Consider the following 19,532-nt stretch of genomic DNA (forward strand, 5'->3'; position numbering starts at 1 on the left):
TGCCGGCATAGACCTATGCCGACAAAATTTCGTCAGGAGAAGTGTTTATGTTATTTTTTTTCAATTGTTTAAAAAAAAATATAAAATTTGTTTCTTTACTTTTGTTTTTAGCCAACTTCTTTAATTTAATTAATATCTTATCCTTTTTAATTTAAATTCTTCTGTGCAAAAAAAAAAAAAAATTACTTATTTTCATTTGGGTGTCTTAATTAAACTTCCCCAGAGCCCAAGAACGGCTATAGTCTTTTATATATAGATAAATATATATATGTACGTACGTATTTTTCAATAATAAATTTGTATTCTATACACGTCTATTATTTTTTAAAAAGCAAATGTACAGTAGTCGTATTGTACATGTACGTACATATTTCTAATGCTTAATACACATATTTTTTACAAAATTTTCAGTAAGACACACAAAGTTCACGTATTATACAAATAATTCTCACATATTATTGAATAAGAATAATACATGTTATAAAAATTATACTAAAATATTATATAGTGGCTTATTAATATCTGCTTTGGATATGTTGAAACTAGCAAATTAATATCTATAAAGTACAAACTAATGAAACTTGGAGGGTCTTGTTTTTTTAAAAGAAAAATTTATATATTAAATAGTCTATATAGACATTTTAGAATATTATAGCTGTGCGGCTATACTACAATTTTTTTTTCAAAAATAGTATAGTGACACGTGGCGTCTAATCGCTGGAGGGTCCTTTTTAAAAAAATTTAAAACAAAATCAGTACAGTCGATCGGCTGTACTCTGTGTTTTTAATTTTTTAAAAAAAGCAGAATTGTCTTCATGCGTGGCGCCTAATGACTGGGTCCTCTTTTTCTTATGTATAAAAATAGTACAGCCGCACGGCTATACTAAGTTTTTTTATTTTTTTGAAAAACAGTATATCCGCACGAAAATACTATTTTACAAACCCTTTAAGTAGCATAATATGTATTTCTCTTTTTTAATTACTTTGATTAGTAATTATGTTTTAGTTATTATTTACTTAGTGAATATTAAAGGAAAAAAAGAAAAAGAAAAATTGAATTACTATTTATTAAGAAATATAATTCATGAAGTTAATTAAAATATTTAATACTAATTATTCAACAAATAAATAATAATTAAAATATAATTACTAATTTAACTAATTAAATCAGTCAAATATATTATTTAATTACTACAAGTAAAATTTAAAAAAATTAATTAACCTAAACATCCTAAGTTTATATATATATATATATATATATATATATATATATATTAAAAGATCTCTCCCGATGAAATTTCGTCTAAAAAGGTTCTTTTGTCGGGAGAAACCTAATCCGGCAAATATTTGCTGGCATAGACCTATGCTGACGAAATTTCGTCGGGAGAATTGTTTATGTTATTTTTATTCAATTGTTTTAAAAAATATAAAATTAGTTTCTTTACTTTTGTTTTTTCGCCAACTTCTTTAATTTAATTAATATCTTATCCTTTTTAATTTAAATTCTTTTGTGCAAAAACAAAACAAAAAAATTACTTATTTTCATTTGGGTGTCTTAATTAAACTTCCCCAGAGCTCAAGAATATATATATGTACGTACGTATTTTTCAATAATACATTTGTATTCTATACACGTCTATTCTTTTTTAAAAAGCAAACGTACAATAGTAGTATTATACATGTACATACGTATTTTTAATGCTTAATACACATATTTTTTACAAAATTTTCAGTAATTCACACAAAGTTCACGTATTATACAAATAATTCTCACATATTGTTGAATACGAATAATATATGTTATAAAAATTATACTAAAATATTATATAGTGACTTATTAATATCTACTTTGGATATGTTGAAACTAGCAAATTAATATCTATAAATTATAAACTAATGAAACTTAGAGGGTCCTCTTATATATATATATATATATATAGACCTTTTAGAACAGTATAGCCGTACGGCTATACTACGATTTTTTTTTCAAAAATAGTATAGTGACACATGGCGTCTAATTGCTGGAGGGTCCTCGTTTTTTTATAAAAAATATTACCGCCGCGCGGCTATACTCTGTGTTTTTATTTTTTTTGAAAAGTAGAATTTTCTTGACAGGTGGCGCCTAATGACTGGGGTCCTCTTTTTTTATATAAAAAAAAATAGTATAGCCGCACGGCTATACGCAGTTTTTTAATTTTTTTTAAAACGTATAGCCGCACGGCTATACGATTTTACAAACCCTTTAAGTAGCATAATATGTATTTCTCTTTTTTAATTACTTTGATTAGTAATAATGTTTTAGTTGTTATTTACTTAGTGAATATTAAAGGGAAAAAAGAAAAAGAAAAATTGAATTACTATTTATTAAGTAACATAATTCATGAAGTTAATTAAAATATTTAATACTAATTATTCACTAAATAAATAATAATTAAAATATAATTACTAATTTAACTAATTAAATCAGTCAAATATATTTTTTAATTACTAAAAGTAAAATTTTAAAAAATTAATTAACCTAAACATCCTAAGTTTATATATATATATAATTTTTTTTAAAGGCCTCTCCCAATGAAATTTCGTCGGCAAAGATTCATTCGTCGGGAGAAACCTAATCCAACAAATATTTGCCGGTATAGACGTATGCCGACGAAATTTCGTCAGGAGAAGTGTTTATGTTTTTTTTTTTTATAATTTTTTTTGTAAAAAATATAAAATTAGTTTCTTTACTTTTGTTTTTTTGCCAACTTCTTTAATTTAATTAATATATTATCCTTTTTAATTTAAATTCTTCTGTGCAAAAAAAAATTTACTTATTTTAGTTTGGGTGTCTTAATTAAACTTCCCCTGAGGCCAAGAGCGGCTATTGTCTTATATATATAGTAATGAATAGACAATATAGACATTATGATTTTTGATGTTTTGATGTCTTGTGAGTTCGCCACTGGATCCAATGCAGTAAAGCGTTGTATTTGCTGTCACAAGTTATTACATTTTGAAATTGAGTTTAAACTTAATGTCATTGGCACAGATTATATATGCAATTAGAACACACAATTCTGCTCTACTCATCACATATCTATTTAGTATTTCTTTAACCCAGTCAGTTTGGAAAAAAAAAAGAAAAGAAAGAGAATACCTCCATGAGCCGCACCATTTCTCCTTCTCTTCCAGTCTACCCGCCGCAGTACTAAAGCCATCTTCTTTACTCTGCAATTTTCTTAGATTAACAGCCATAACGCCATGCATTATCTAATTTCAAATTGCAATTCTTAGATTCAGTTTGCCACCACTGTCTATGATTACATTGCAAACTCTTGACTGACAGTATATCTTCTCTTGAATGTATTTAGTTCTTGGTTTGTGGTGTACATCAATCTCTCACAACTAGCAAAACATCTTCATCTTCATAATTCATCGCCATCTTGAGGAACCATTAGTAAATCCTTTTCACATCAGTTACATGAATCGCCAAGTTTACTTCATGTTGTGGAAACTGATTAGAACCGTGGCCTGATTGATTGCATCAGTGACATTTGGCTGATAGCAGAGGAGCATAAGGATTTGCAGGAGTAAAGGATCGAAATGAAGTGTGTTAGTGTTGTTAGGGTTAAGAAGAATCCTAAGAAGAGAGAGGGAAAAGAGAGAGTGATTCACGTGTGAAAGGAAGCAACAAGACCAAGGAAAAAGAGAAGGGAAATAATAGAAAAGAGAGAGAGAAGCAACAAGCCCAATGAAAATAAAAAACAAAAAGGGGAAGAGAGAGAGAGTAAAAAGTGGCTGGATTCCCGTGGAAGAGAATAGAGCTCCCTTAGAGCACTTCCAGCAGTGAACCCTTTGCCATGACAAGGGGGGCTAGGGCAGCTATTATTCATGTGAATAGTGGCTGCCCTTGCAAAAGGTTGTGGTGTTTCCACCAATTGTCATGGCAACAACTATTCACATGAGATATGAGGAGAGAAATTTGTATAGATTTTTGGTATGGGAAGTGAAACTATGACTAAGTATTTATTTTATAAAAAATTTGAATTTTTTTTTATTTTTTAAAGAATTTTTTCGATTAATTTTTGTTGTTGTTGCTGACGTCAGCAAACCCGTGCTTAAACTAGGGCTCATCTTGCCTGAGGGCTGGCCTGGTTTCGTGGGCCCCAGCAGCTCCCCCCCAGCCCTTGTTGCTAGAACTGCCCTTAGTTTTATGTTGTTGGCAACATTTCTAATAAACAATAATTTAATTTAATTATATAAAATCGGATTGGATTATTATCGGATTAGATTAAGCTAGATCCAAATCCGTCCCGTTAACTTAACGGATTTTGCACATAATCAGATAATTGGATCCTATCACTAGATCCATCTCCTATTAATTGTATCGGATTTGGTCGGATCAAGATCCGACCCATTAATAGCCCTACTTCTACATCATTGTTGTTGATTGTTGATTTTCCCAAATTCCATTTTTGGTGTTTTGCAGAAATTGCCTCATATCGCAAATAATTGCTTTCCCCATCTTATCTGAATTTATGATTATGCTACTGAGTTTGCTTGAATTCACAATAGCCCCCACTTACTTTGCTTGAATTCACAATAGCGCCACTGAGTTTGCTTTGCAGATATCTTGTTGTATTAATTCTGGGGCTTGTTTGGCACATAGGCAAAATTCTGTTTCCTCATTTTTTTTTGTTAAATTTTTTTTAAATTTGCATCGGATGCTTTCAAGTGGGTTGCTCCCCACCGTTTTGTCTTTCTGCGTGTGTGGGCTGGCTGCATTTCTCTCATTCACTTCTCTTTCTCACTTTCTTCTTTGTTCTTCTCTCTCCTCTTTCTTCTTCTTCTTCAAGACCCAAACCCGTGGACTGTTAATCAATCCAGAAGTCATATTTTGGAAGCTCAGATAAGAAAACTTCTTTCATGAAAGTTATTCATCTGCTCGAGAACTAAAGCCTATAAAATTTTGAGATTTTTTTGAATTTTTCTGTTGCCTCAAAACTTGGTCTGAAACTTCTGTGTTCATCCATGGCTGGTGAGTTTCTCCAGGTTCGGTGTCTACACTTGTTTTTAATTTCTGATGCTTGGATGATTATTCTTACTTCATGAAAGTTGCTCGAAATTGTGTTGTTTATAACATATCTATAATTTAGGATCATCCAACCATTGTAGTATTCTCTGCCTTTATTTTTCTGAAGCATGTTCATCAATTGATGTTGATTCCTTTGTTGCATGCTTGTTTTCTATGCTTGAATGCTTGAGTAACTCTGTATTTCCCAAAATTTGTGAGCTAGACATTGAATCCTGAGGTTGAACTTCTGATTTAGGGTTTTAACTTGGTGATAGACAAAGCTCACACAAGCTTACTTAAGTAATGCATTCTAAGTGTTTGTGAGAATATCTCAAAGTATCTTGTGGGATGTTCTCTGAACTTTCGAAATATTTCCTTTGAATATGAACTAGAGCTTTCGACACATAAAAGTAGACTTCTCGATGGGTACGTTGGAACTAGTCTTGTGCCATTTGAAGCAAAAATGAATTTTTGGTGTAATTTCAAAGTAAGGGTTTAAGCTGCTGGAATTGTCCAGTTTTTGCTGCATGACTTGTTTCGGGAATATGTTTGGCTTGCTTCCCTAGCTCTAAATGCAACGAAATTTGGAAAAATGAAGCTTGATATGTCTAATTATAACTTGGAAAGTTTGAGATTTTTTGGTTGTAAACCTAATTTCTAGTGATTTTCTAAAGGTGGGATGTTCTAGCTAGAATGGTTAGAAAGCTTCAGCTTGCCCAACTTCATAGCTTGGGGCAATCAAATATACTTCTAGGCTTTGGTAAGGAATTCAAAGATGATCCACTAACCCAAACTTCATGCTAAGAAATTACACTTTATTCAAGCAATCCAAGCAATTCAGGCATTTCAAGCAAATTGAGCCGTATTGGAAAACTCATGCTCTCGCGACAATATCACTCAAAATCACGCTATCACAACGATATTGCTCAAGATCATGCTCTAGCAATACCCATAGCAATACCAAGATCAGGCACTCAATGCCAAGAGAAATGAAATGCTCAATTCTCAATAGTCAAAGCAACATGCCAAGCAAAAACAAACACAAGCTTTCCAACCATTTTAGCTGGAACATCCCACCTTTGAAAAATCACTAAAAATCAAGTTTACAACCAACAAAACCCAAACTTTCCAGATTAGAACTAGACATATCAAGCTTCATTTTCCCAAAATTGCATCGCATTTAGAGTTAGGGAAGTATGTCAAACAGATTCCCGAAACATGCCATGCAGCAGAAAGTGCACAATTCCAGCAGCTTAGCCCTTACTTTGAATTTGCACCAAAAATTTATTTTTGCTTCAAATGATACAAAACCATTTCCAACACAACCATCGGGAAGTTTAGTTTCATGTGTCAAAAGCTCCAACTCATATTCAAAGATAAATATTTCGAAAGTATAAAGAACAGCCCACAATCTATTTTGACAAACACTTGGCATGCATTACCCAAGTGAGTTTGTATGAGCTTTGTTTATTACCAAGCTAAAACCCTAAATTAGAAGCTCAACCTCAAAATTCAGTTCATAAGCCACAATTGTTGAGAGTACAAAGTAATTCAAGCATGCAGCAAAGGCCTCAACATCAATCCATGAACACACTTTAGAAAAATGAAGGTAGAGAACACTACAGTGGTTGGATGATCCTCAAATTCACAATTTCAAGCAGATTTCGTGAAGCAAGTACAATAATCCGAGTAGTAGATATTAAAAACAAGTGCAGAAACTGAATCTGCAGAAACTCATCAGCCATGGATGAACACAGAAGTTGCAGATCAAGTTTGAGGTATCCAAAAAATTCAAAAAATTCTCAAATTTTTAAAGGCTATATTACTCGAGTAGGTGAACAACTTTCATCAAGGAAGTTTTCTGATCCGAGCTTCCAAAATATGACTTATGTACTGATGAACAGTACCCAGGGTTTATGTTGGGTTCATTTTTATACATGATTTATCATGTCATTCACCCAATATTTTGAGTTAATTCTTGACATTTTTTAAGCTTTTTACTTCTTTTTGTGTTTTTATAGATTTTACCTTGGTTAGAATGAAAGTGAGCTAAAAATGCATTATTTGATATAATTTTTGTTTTTGCTCATTTTTGTAGGTCAAGTTCTTAACCATTGATGATCATCTTCCGGTGCTCAGATGCAGTAAAGCTCTTCATGAAACTTGTGCCAATGGATGTTATTACAACATATCCGAATTTGAGCTCCATTAAACAAGTATAGCCTATCCAACCGATCCAATATTTGACCCTAGAGAAATTTGTTTTGTGCCAGTTTTACGTCCACTTGATGTCATCTTATTCTACTTATTACCATATCTTTTGGTAACAATAACCTACCTTGATGAAGTGGGATTTGCTAAGAATGATGAAGTGGGATTTGCTAAGACAAAAGGAAGCCTTTTAATGAATTTTAAAACCAAATCTCATCATGACATGAAGGAAAGAATGAGTTTAATAATGTTGTGTGAGATGGAAAGGAAGAGAGAGAAGGAGCAAAGGGAAGGAGCATCAGCTCATTCATTGAATGATTGGAGTCATTTTCTCTACACTTGCAATTTCTGAGATTGGAGAGAGGGAGGAGAGCAAAGGTGCAGCCAAGCATGAAAGAGGCTACCAAAGAGGAGAAGAAGTCGCTCCACCATTGAAGACCTTGTGCTTCCATCACCTTCACAAAATCTGTAACTTCTTTCTAGTTTTATTTGAAGTTATGTTTACCATGAACATGAGGAGCTAAAATCCATAGATAGGGCTTAGGTTGAAGCCCTAAACATGATTACTCTATTGTTTTGATGCTTGAGTTTATGAATTTCTAGATGTTATTGATGAATTCCCATTCACTAAAATAATCTATCTTTGATGTATGTTTTTCTTTGATTGATCACCTTTGAAAGCATGCTTCTTGAGATTTTTGGGATTATATGCATCTTCATGTTTTCATAAGCAACAAATAGATGAAGTAAGAATCATCCATGTGAATTGGTTTCTTGAATGTCTAATGTAAACATCATACTATTATGGTTCTTGTGATGTTCATATTCTCTTCAAACTTAATGGGTTTTTCATATGGTTAAATTGAAGTACTAAGAACACTTATATTGATTATATGGAAAGCACGAGTATTGTAGCATTAAACCCGCACTTTACTTATACTAGAGAGAATCAATGCATCTTGAGTCACTAGACTCGGTCTTGATTGCGAACATCTTTATCAACACATTTAGAGATCATTACTTGAGTGTCTATGAACATTAGTTGGATTGTTTAGGGTGGATTCCGAAAACCTTAGTGTTTGTCACATCTTAAGTCACATTTTGATAATCACTCTTCTTAGGCTTGTTAAATTAGCATTTGGTTACATTCAAGCATTAGAGAATTAGATCACTTGAATCAAAACCGCCATGTGTGTGTGTGTGTGTGTGTGTGTGTTTGAACAGGATTGTTTAGGGTGGATTACGAAACCCTAGTGTTTCTCATCATTGTAAGCCACATTTTGATATTCATTTTTTTCGGTCTTGTTAAATTAGAGTTCGGTTACATTTAAGCATTATAATTAGGTCAATTGAATCAAACCCCCCTCCCCCCATTTTGTGTGTGTGTGTGTGTGTGTTTGAAATTTTGAGTGTTCTTTCCACTGAATTCTGCTTACTTCTGTTTGACATTTGGTCCACGTAGAGTTCTTCATTTTTTTGTGCTGAATTCAACCATATAAAGAACGTAAAATTTGGATAACTGGTTGGAAAGTTACAAGTAAAAAACGGGACAGATGTCAAAACTGGAAAGGAGTTATAGAAATTCATGTTTGTGTTTATCTTTGATTTCTTGTTTTGTTTCTTTTCTTTTACTTTTCTTTACTTATTCCTAGTTTCCAATTTGTATTTTACATTTGTGTTGTGTTAAATAAGTATTCTTTATGTACTCAAATTAGAACTTTGTATAAGCCTACAGTTCCTCGTTGGATTTATCTCGTACTTACAAATCTATATCTCAATAGATTCGTACACTTGCGGGTATTTATAATTGGATGATTAGCTCATTAATTTGTGCCAATTATTAATACAACAATCAATCCACACAAAATATCAACTCAAGCAAAATCACGCCGTGCAAAAGAAAAAGAAATTTTCTTTATCAAGCGTACAAGCCAATACCAAGCATACATGCCAATATCAAGCATACAAGCTAATACCAAGCATACATGCCAATATCAAGCATACAATGTATTTAGTTCTTGGTTTGCCATGTACATCAGTCTCTCACAACTAGCAAAACATCTTCGTCTTCATAATTCATTGCCATCTTGAGGAACTATTAGTAAATCCTTTACACATCAGTTTCATGATTCGCCAAGTTTACTTCATGTGGTGGAAACTGATTAGAACCGTGGCCTGATTGATTGCATCAGTAACATTTGGCTGATAGCAGTGGAGCATAAGGATTTGCAGTTGCACACCTTGCGTTGTTGGTACCCCCTGTTAACTTAGTTCGACCAGTCACCGACTTCTTACATGTATTTTGTGGTTGGTCTTTTCCTTTTGCTACTACTCTTTTATTGCCTAGACCTGAAGTGGGATAAGGACCCTTGCCAGAGACTTGTTGTCTGGTATTCGGACCATCAACTCTTGTGGCAAATTAAACTGCAACATTAAGGGCATAGAGAGACGAGGTTGTAATGCTAATTGTAGTATTGCCATTTACATTGTGCTGCATTAGTTGACGAAAATCTTCAAAAGCTGAACTGACTTACCATTTCTCATGACACAGTTCCATTTTTCTGTCAAATTAAGTTTTTGCTATACCTCGATCCAACTACATCCTGTATTTTTCAGTACACCTCTTTCTATCATTTCCCTCCTTATCTTTGTAGCATCTTCCCAACTACCCCCTTCAGAGTAAACCTTTGACAGTAGTACATAAGGTACATCATTTTCTGGAACCAACTGAACCAACTTCTTAGCAGTCCATTCTCCCAACTCTATGTTCCCATGTATCCGACAACCACTAAGCAAGGACCTCAGTATAGCAGGCCAAGGAGAATAAGGCATTCCTTCAATCATTTGTCTAGCATCTTTGAGGTATCCACTTCGCGAAAGCATATCAACCATGCAACCATAAATATCCTCAGATATTGGTTCCATCTTAGAATCTGAGTTAATTGATTCAAACAACAAACGACCTAGATCAACTTGACCCACATGAGCACAAGCTGCTATAACTGACACATATGTGGCCTGGCTGGGCTTTATACGAGCCAACTTCATTTTCTCAAAGAAACCCATAGCTTCCTTGTCCAGACCATGATGAGCACAAGCCATGATCATGGCATTATATATAACTACATCACCAGATCTAAATGACTGGCTAAAGGTCATCCGTGCACTTCCAATGTCCCCACATTTTGCATAAGCATCTATAACTGCACTCACAACAAATACTTGTGAGTGAAATCCCATTTTGATGACAACAGAATGAACAGATTTAGTTAAATGATAGCCTGCATTATCAGCACAACTATTTAGAATGCTGCCCAAAATAAACTCATCAGGTTTCCCACCAGCTTCTCTCAGAGACTTGAGAAATTTGATAGCTTCGAAGAGATGTCCCTGATGCACTAGAGCAGATATCATAGTCCCCCAAGATTCCACATCTAATGTCTCAAACCCATTGAAAAACTCAAAGGAATCATCCAGTAGTCCAACTTTAACATAGCACTTAATTAAGAAGCTACAAACATATCCATGGAAAGAGAAGCCAGACTTGACAATAGCACCATGAATTTGTCTAATCATTTCTTGGTGTTCATCTTTATAGCAAGTTTCCAATATGCTGGAGAAGGTAACTTCACTCGCTTCAACACCCAAGTCCCATAAATCACAAAAAATCTTCCTGGCTTCTGTATAACAATGATTTGAATTATACCCAGAAATCAACTCGTTCCAAGAAGTTAAGTTTTTGTCAAGTAGGCTGTCAAAAAACAAGCGTGCCATGTCCATAGCCCCACATCTAGAAAACATATTGATTATTGAGCTTCTAACATTAGCTTCATTCCAGAATCCAAATTGTAATGCAAGAGAGTAAAACTGAAGCCCAAGGTTCAGATCAAGTAGCTCCCCACATTGTCTAAACAAGATTGAGAAAGTGACATGGTTAGGTTTCATGTTTGCTAGCATGAACTCATGGACTAACTTTCCAATTTCTCTTGTATTATTGTCTTCAGAGAAGACACCGAACGCGGTGTTCCACGATATAACATCTTTTGCTTGTATCCTATTGAAAACTTTCAAAGCCGCATCCTTCTTACCATTTCTAGAGTACATATCAGAAAGAGCATTCACTACCGAAGTACTAAATTCCATCTCACTCTGGATGATCAATCCATGAAGTTGCTTCCCAAAATCCAAATTTCCCATAACAGAGCACCCCTTAAGAGCATTAACAAAGGTGAACTGGTCCATGCTTATCCCTCTCCATACCATCAAAGATAGAACCTTCAAGGCTTCGAGGCCATAGCCGCATTGCGCATACCCTCCAATCATAGTATTCCAACCAGCAGTATCAAGATTGGACATAGACTCAAACACCCCTTTAGCCGATTCAATATCCTCCAACTTAGCATACATGTTCAAAACAGAACCGCCCACATAGAAGCTCTGTTCAATCCCAACTTTCAAAGCAAAACAATGAACACTCATGCCAAATTCATATGCTTTGGTACTAGCACACTCTGCACACCCCTTGAGAACACTGCCAACAGTGAATTCATTCGGCCTCAACCCACTTCTTATTAATCCCAAATAAATCTCCAAGCCCCATTCAAATTGACCATCTTGGACGGCAGCCGAGATCATCAAAGTCCAAGTGACAAGGTTTCTGTCAAGCATTTTATCAAACACCCTAAATCCATCACCCACAAGCCCACATTTTGAGTACATTTTGATCAAATTATTCAACAAAAAAATGTCATCAGTAAATCCCAACTTGATGATATGGGAATGGATTTGGGTACCAAGGAAACATGACTTTGAAGTCTCAGAGAGGGAAAGAGCAGCGACAATGGAAGTTGGGTCTTTACCCACCGAGAGATTAGAGCAGGATTTGGAAGTGTAGAGTTGGAGTTGGTCTTTGGAGATTGCATGGAAGGCTCTGGGTTTGGTTGTTGAAAGAACAAAGCCTCTAAGCCTTGAAGTAAGAGTAAGTCCTACACCACCTAAGCTTCTCATTCTTCATGAGACCTTGGCTGGTGAAAAAGAAAAGCTTCAAAGTGAATCCCATAACGATTAGCCATTGGCCCATTGCATTGCAGGCTGCAGATTTTGAATAGCAGCCTCTGGGTTTAGGGTATGATCGATTGTTCGATCGCTCAGAATATACTCTTTTTTTTCTTCATGAGAATCTGATTTCTGTTGTTTTGATGGTAAAACAGTGTTTAATATTGTGGTTTTTTCCCCTGTCACCATTTAGCTCATAAATTAATTTATTGTGTCAAATATGTGCAAAATCAAATTTTGTTAGAAACTATTGGGACAATTGTACTAAAATGAGAATTTGAGACATTTACCAAACTTTTTTCTTTAAAAAAAAATCCTTAATAAAATGTAAACCCTAGAATCCTTAATAAAATGTAAACCCATTTCTAGGGTAATGATTTGGCGTGTCATGGTTCATCATGTCCCTGCGGGACTTTTGTTTTAATGTTAAATTGTTTCTTCAAGAGTTAATGTTTGAGTCTTTACTCGATGGGGGGGGATTCACTCTCCACTAATAGAGAAAAACACTTTAGCTGGGCGGGTCCCTTTTGCTGATGTGGCCAGAGACAAGGTAGGAGTGGGACCGGTTGTGTAATTTGGTGCCCTAAATTGGACAAGGTCTTGGGTGAGGTGGTTGAACCGCGTCACCCGTCTTTTGGGAGGACTTGGACGGGTGATGACGGTCTCACTCAAGACTTTCCGCTAGACTTCACTATTTAGCTAGAAGAAAAAAGTAGAAGCTAGTGTAGTAGTAATTGTGTCATATAGAATAATGGATGAGATGAAAGAGTTGTTTACAAAGAGCCCTAATCACAAGCTACAAAATACAAGATAAGTCTACCACATGAGAGAGACTGATCACCATGATCAGCTGACACATATAAGATAGACCAAGAGTTGGTAGAGGAACTATCGTTTATAATTTTCAATGGAAAGTTTGAATCTCACCAATGTCAAATAATTGTTTGGCCCAAAAAAAAACCGAAAAGGAAAAACGAAAGGACTAAAGTAGCTTCAACCTTTGTGACTCTGTGTGACTGTGCATGTACTATGTTCCTTCCTTAATAGCAAAGACCTCCAGTCGTTGGTTCGTCAACACCACTCACTCATCAAGGCAGGGGACTCTGGTGAGTGCTTTATTTTTATTCTTTTTCTTTTTGTGTGTTTCCTTTTTCATGTTGGCTTTTCATTTCTTCAGCTTCTGCTTCCTCTTTTCGATTCATTTGTATGTAACATTTTAACTCAGATGATCTTTGTCTTTGGTTGCTTGACTTGTGTGTTTTGATCACAGAAAGAGGGACACCATGTCAATTTTTCTTGAAATTTTGAAATGCCTGTTTTGTATTGAAGATGAGCGTGAGAATCATGATTATAATCAAATTCCCAGACAAACTTATGATTCTAAAATTTCTGATAGAAACCGCTCGCCACCCTTGACTTCTACTAATCAATCTCCAGCCTTCTATAACTATAAAGCCCCATCACCTCCATCTCTACCAGTCAAATCTCCCTTTAGTTCATCTTCATCATCCCCTAAGCCTCCGACATCTTCATCGAAACCGCTGCAATCTTCTTATATCAGTACATCTTCTCCATCTCCTAAATTCCCAACATCTTCTTCTTCTTCTTCAACATTCCCTAAGCCCCCAACATCTTCATCTAAGCTGCCTCAATCAGCTTTTGTTAATCCATCTTCTTCCAATGCATCTCCATTTATTCTTGAATTCCCAACATCTGTATCTAAATTACAACAATCTTCTTCTGTTGATCAGCGTTCAGCATTGCCTAAACCCCCAACGTCTTCATCTAAGCTGCCCCAATCCACTCTTGTTAGTCCATCTTCACCATCCCTTCAACTCCAAACACCTTCATCTAGACCATCTCCTCCTAAACTCTCTACATCCTCCTCTAAACCACCTCAGGCTTCATCAAAATCACATTCATCATCACCAAATCCTCCAACATCTTCAAAACCATCTCCATCCTCAGGACTGCCTGTGTCTTCCGCTACGCTCCCTCCAATCTTTAAGCAAGTTCTATCCCCAGCCTCCTCAGATGTAATAAATGAAAAGGGGAAGAAAAGTTATGTATCGGTTGAAAAGGGTTCATTACCTATATTCACGATTCCTGAGGATTTCAAAGATTTGATCAAGAATGACATTGTGCCAAAAGTTCTTAAACAGCCTCTGTCTCCCACGACATATAAGGATTACTTTGCTGCTCTGTTATACGCTGAAGAGTTCTACCATGAGGTATGCAAGAATCTTGCCCTTTTGTAATTTGTAATGCCTTTTCTTCTTAACAAGATAGTGAAGAAATTTATGACAGATATCAAACCATTTATATAAATATGTGTGTAAAGCATTTCTCTAAGTTTTGAAGGATTAGCAAAACATAGCTTATTTCATATTAGTAATCATTTTTCTCTGTACAAAGATTTGAATTGGTGACTGGCTATTGTTTTTAAATGATATGAGTTTCATGTACATGTCTTTGCAACTAAATATTGATGCCAAAAAGACAAAAAGAATATCTTAAGAGCTGTGGTATGAATGATGGAATGTAGAATGCCGCGGTACAACATTCTTCTTTTCTAAATTTTGTATGATTTTTCATGCTTACTTTGAAAGAAATAAAAAACCTTTGCTGTTATTTGAACCAGAAATGGGCTCATTTCAATATGAAGAATGTGACACTGAAGTTGCAAAAAGCAGCAGTTTACAAAAATCTAGACAAGGAAGAGAAAACCTTCGTAGAATTTATGATTGATTCTGTTCCTGAAAATCGGCCATTCCTTTTGTCAAGGGACTTAGTCTATGTACGGCCATCAGGTACAAATGCTGAGCAGTTTCAGGTAAACTCAGAACATTCATTAACATTTGCTGAGCAATTTCTTAAAACTATCTGCATTATAATTATCTTATTACATGTTATGCAGGGAATTATACATCGCATTATTAGGAGCAATCTTGTATTAGTGGAATTTGAAGATGAATTTTATGATTATCATTATTCGACCCAAAAATATGATGTCAGCTTCTCATTCAATAGAGTATGTTTGAAAAGAGCTCACCAAGCAGTTCAAACAGCATCGGATACTTTGTTTAAGAACTTCCTCTTTCCCGATTGTGTATCCCGTACGAGCATTCCCACTGCACCAGCGCTGCCGTCTGGCCGTCACAAACTTGACGCCACCCAATTATCTGCTGTTCGTCATATTTTAAGCATTCAAGGCTCACCACCTTACTTGGTGGCTGGCCAGCTTTGTGTTGAAAGGAACGTTTTTAGGCCGTCGAGAACTGGAGCGGTTGTTTGTGAAGCAGTGCACCAGTTATGTCAAACCTCACTCAAAAATAGGATTCTGATATGTGCTCCTAGTAACCGCTGTTGTGATGGGATTATGAGAGGCTTGTTGAAAGTGATTCCAGAGTCAGATATGTTTCGAGCCAACGCTGCATTCCGTGAGAAAGATGAGGTGCCTGATGACATCCTCCCATCATGCCATTACGAAGACCCTTATTTCTCTTGTCCTCCAACTGAGAAGCTCAAAAAATTCAGGGTGATTTTCTCGACTCTCATGAGTAGCTTTCGGCTACATGATAAAGGTCTAACTTCTGGACATTTTAGTCATATTTTTCTGGTGGATGCTTCATCTGCCATTGAGCCGGAAACAGCAGTGGCCTTAACTAATTTTGCAGAAAAAAGTACTACTGTTATAGTCACTGGTCAACCAGGAGATAATTCACGTTGGGTTCGAGCAGACATGGCAAGGCAAAAGGGACTGAAGATTTCATACTTCGAGAGACTTTTCAAGTCAAGGCTATACAGAAGCCTCAATCCAATGCTTATCACACAATTGGACGAGTAGCAAGAGCCACACTCAGCAACACCTACAGGCTTTTGCATTAAGCTTATAACCCTTTACATAATTGCACGAAACATTTGACTGATTGCTGTTTAAATTTCTTGGTTCATAAGTCACAACCTAAAGATATTAGGGTGACTGTTTTGTTGTAAAGTAGCCTTCTGCAAAGTGTGGTGATTGTTTTTATTTGTGACTGTTTTCTTGTCAAATTATTAATCACCCTCCTAGGCTACCTTACCTCATCCTCCTGCATGTTCAGATCCTCTTCTATCTGAATCAATTTTGTCTCTTAACATATTAGAACCATGACCAGATTTATTGCATCACTTACATTTGGCTGATAGCAGAGGAGCATAAAGATTTTCAGGTGCAAACTTTGCGTTGTTGGTTCCTAACACTTAGTTCGACCAGTGCCCAACTTCTTACATGTACTTGTTGATTGGTCGTTTGCTTTTGCTACTGCTCTTTTAGTGCTCACACCTGAAGTGGGATGAGGACCATCAAGTTCTGCTTCATCACTCGTTGCCAAGAACAGCAATATTAAGGACAAAAAGAGGTTGCAAAACAACTAATGATGTATATCCTTACTCCTTCCTACAGACCATGCCAATTGTTCTGTGCCATTTACATTTTGCTGCATTAGTCGACCAAAATCTTCAAAATGTGAACAAACATTACCATTTTTCATGGCCCGGTTCCACATTTCTGTCCAATTGGTTTCTCGCCATACCTTGAGTCAAACAATATGGTAGAATATTTTCAGATATATTTCATTCTCCGAAAGGAGGTATTTATAATACAAGATTACAAACCCTAGTAGGGTTTAATTAGGAAATAAGTGGAATCCTAATTACATAATATCTATACAAAAGGAAAAATAAATAAAACCCAAATAGAATAGGATATACTCGCCAACACTCCCCCTCAAGTTGGAGCAAAGACGTCACGCATGTCCAATTTGTCAAGCGAGTTGCGAAAGATACTTGTAGAAACAGCTTTCGTAAGAACATCGGCTAACTGATACTCTGAGCGGATGAACGGAAATGAAACAATCTCCGCATCCAACTTTTCTTTAATGAAAATTCGATCAACCTCCACATGCTTTGTACGATCATGTTGTACCGGGTTATGAGCAATTGCAATCGCAGCCGTATTGTTACAATATAAATCCATGGGTTTCTTAGGCCTAAAACCAAGGTCTCTCAATAATCTCCTCAACCATAGTAACTCAGATACACCATGAGCCATTCCCCGATACTCGGCCTCAGCACTAGATCGAGACACCACCTTTTGTTTCTTGCTCCTCCACGTAACAAGATTGCCACCAACAAACATAAAATACCCAGATGTTGAGCGCCTATCTGTAGCTGAACCTGCCCAATCAGCATATGTGTACCCTTCCACATCTGTATGACCGTACTTGGAAAACATTAACCCCTTGCCAGGAGCCCCTTTGAGGTATCTCAAAATACGTGTCACGGCACCCATATGATCTTCACTAGGTGAGTGCATAAACTGACTCATTACACTTACTGCATACGCAATATCAGGACGTGTATGAGCCAAATAAATTAATTTTCCCACAAGCCTTTGATAGCGCTTCTTATTAGTAGGAGCTTGATCAGGATACAACCCCAACTTGTGATTCTGTTCACTTGGAGTATCAATGGGTTTACAATCCAACATTCCAGTTTCTGCAAGCAAGTCCAAAACATACTTTCTTTGGGACAAAAAAATACCATGCTTAGATCTGGCAACTTCAATCCCAAGAAAGTATTTCAAGTCACCTAATGATTTCATCTCAAATTCAGACGCAAGATATTTCTGAAGACTCTGTATTTCTACCTGATCATCTCCAGTTACAATCATATCATCAACATAAATTATTAAAGCTGTCAATTTACCTCTGCGACGTTTCAAAAACAAAGTATGATCCGAGTTACTTTATACATACCCAGATTTCCTCATAGCTGCAGCAAACCTCCCGAACCAAGCTCTTTGAGACTGCTTTAATCCATACAATGATTTCCGTAGCTTGCACACCATACCCTCCTTAGAGGTCACAAGGATACCTGGCGAAGGATCCATGTATATTTCTTCTTTGAGGTCACCATGGAGAAATGCATTCTTGACATCAAATTGTAACATCGGCCAATCATGATTAGCAGCTAAGGACAAGAGTATGCGTACAGTGTTGAGCTTGGCTACTGGAGCGAAAGTCTCCGTGTAATCCACTCCATAGGTCTGAGTATACCATTTTGCTACCAATCTTGCCTTGTAACGGTCAATAGAATCATCAACCTTATGCTTCAAAGTAAACACCCATCTGCACCCAACTGCCTTTTTTCCTTTTGGTAAAGGAATTAACTCCCAAGTAGCATTCTTGTTCAAGGCTTCCATCTCAATATGCATTGCATCTACCCAGTTTTGATCAGATAGAGCATCTTGCAACTTAGTTGGCACACATACACTAGATAATTGACACAAATATGATGCATATGACTTAGATAAACGATGAGTTGACATATAATGGTTAATGGGATATTTGGACTTGGCATGTATATCAGGAGAATATTGTACTTTAGGTTCCCCATGGGTAGTGCGTGGGGGTAATGAATAAGTAGGCACATCACTAGAAAGTACCTCATTATCATGAGTTGATTGGGGCAGTGGCAGGGCAGAGGGGGGTCCTATATCAATTTCATCTGTACGAGAGTCGCTAGTATCACTGTTATGTCCTTCTGAGAGAGGCTCAAAAAATTTCAAAATATCACCGGGCGACCGGTCGTGACATTCCTGGCGACCGGTCGCGTCACTCGTATCGTCATTGTCGTCGCTCATCGAGGTAGGCGACCGGTCGTTTCCTATGTGCGACCGGTCGCTTTCAGGCAGATTCGTTAGCGACCGGTCGCTCACTTCTATGCTACCGGTCGTATCTAGGCAGATTCGTTCGCGACCGGTCGTTTCCTCCATGCGACCGGTCGCTTCCTGTTCGCCAGAAATTCCTTCTTCAGGTCCAATATCTTCCCCATTTTCTACTCCGAAACTCTTCAATTCACTCCGCCTCTCCCCCTGAATTGAAGAGGATGGGGAAACATAATAGGGTACTTCTTCATGAAAGGTGACATCCAAAGTAACATGTACCTTCTGAGTAGGCGGGTGATAACACTTATAACCCTTATCAGTAGTAGAATAGCCAATGAAGACGCAACGGAGAGCACAATGATCAAATTTACTCCGTTGATGGGAGTAGACATGAACATAAGCAACACACCCAAACACCTTCGGAGGTAACTTAGAGACCGAAATCGGAGGAGTATGGGCACACAACACATCAAGCGGAGTCTTGAAATCAAGAACCCGACT

At 36.4% G+C, this 19,532-nt stretch overlaps 2 protein-coding genes and 1 long non-coding RNA gene across 3 annotated transcripts; 2 read left to right on the forward strand and 1 right to left on the reverse strand.

Annotated features, from left to right (window-relative positions):
* The first annotated feature begins 4,412 nt into the window (after positions 1-4,412).
* LOC110758345 (uncharacterized) lies at positions 4,413-7,929 on the forward strand. The gene is made up of 2 exons (XR_015835494.1): positions 4,413-5,020; positions 7,155-7,929. It is a non-coding gene; the product is annotated as an uncharacterized LOC110758345 (long non-coding RNA).
* Positions 7,930-9,159: 1,230 nt separating this feature from the next.
* On the reverse strand, positions 9,160-12,493 carry LOC110758329 (putative pentatricopeptide repeat-containing protein At3g25970). The gene is made up of 2 exons (XM_021960156.2): positions 9,802-12,493; positions 9,160-9,691 (listed from the first exon to the last, which is right to left on the reverse strand). The coding sequence occupies exon 1, from the start codon at positions 12,272-12,274 to the stop codon at positions 9,848-9,850; it is 2,427 nt and encodes an 808-aa protein (XP_021815848.2). The 5' UTR covers positions 12,275-12,493; the 3' UTR covers positions 9,160-9,691; positions 9,802-9,847.
* Positions 12,494-13,140: 647 nt separating this feature from the next.
* Positions 13,141-16,408, forward strand: LOC110758451 (putative RNA helicase SDE3). The gene is made up of 4 exons (XM_021960320.2): positions 13,141-13,428; positions 13,593-14,553; positions 14,964-15,155; positions 15,240-16,408. Exons 2-4 carry the CDS (start codon positions 13,606-13,608, stop codon positions 16,167-16,169), a joined length of 2,070 nt encoding a protein of 689 aa, XP_021816012.1. The 5' UTR covers positions 13,141-13,428; positions 13,593-13,605; the 3' UTR covers positions 16,170-16,408.
* The last annotated feature ends 3,124 nt before the right edge of the window (positions 16,409-19,532 follow it).

Source organism: Prunus avium, chromosome 1 (assembly GCF_965620075.1).
Source record: "Prunus avium chromosome 1, drPruAviu1.hap1.1, whole genome shotgun sequence".
NCBI classification, from domain to species: domain Eukaryota; kingdom Viridiplantae; phylum Streptophyta; class Magnoliopsida; order Rosales; family Rosaceae; genus Prunus; species Prunus avium.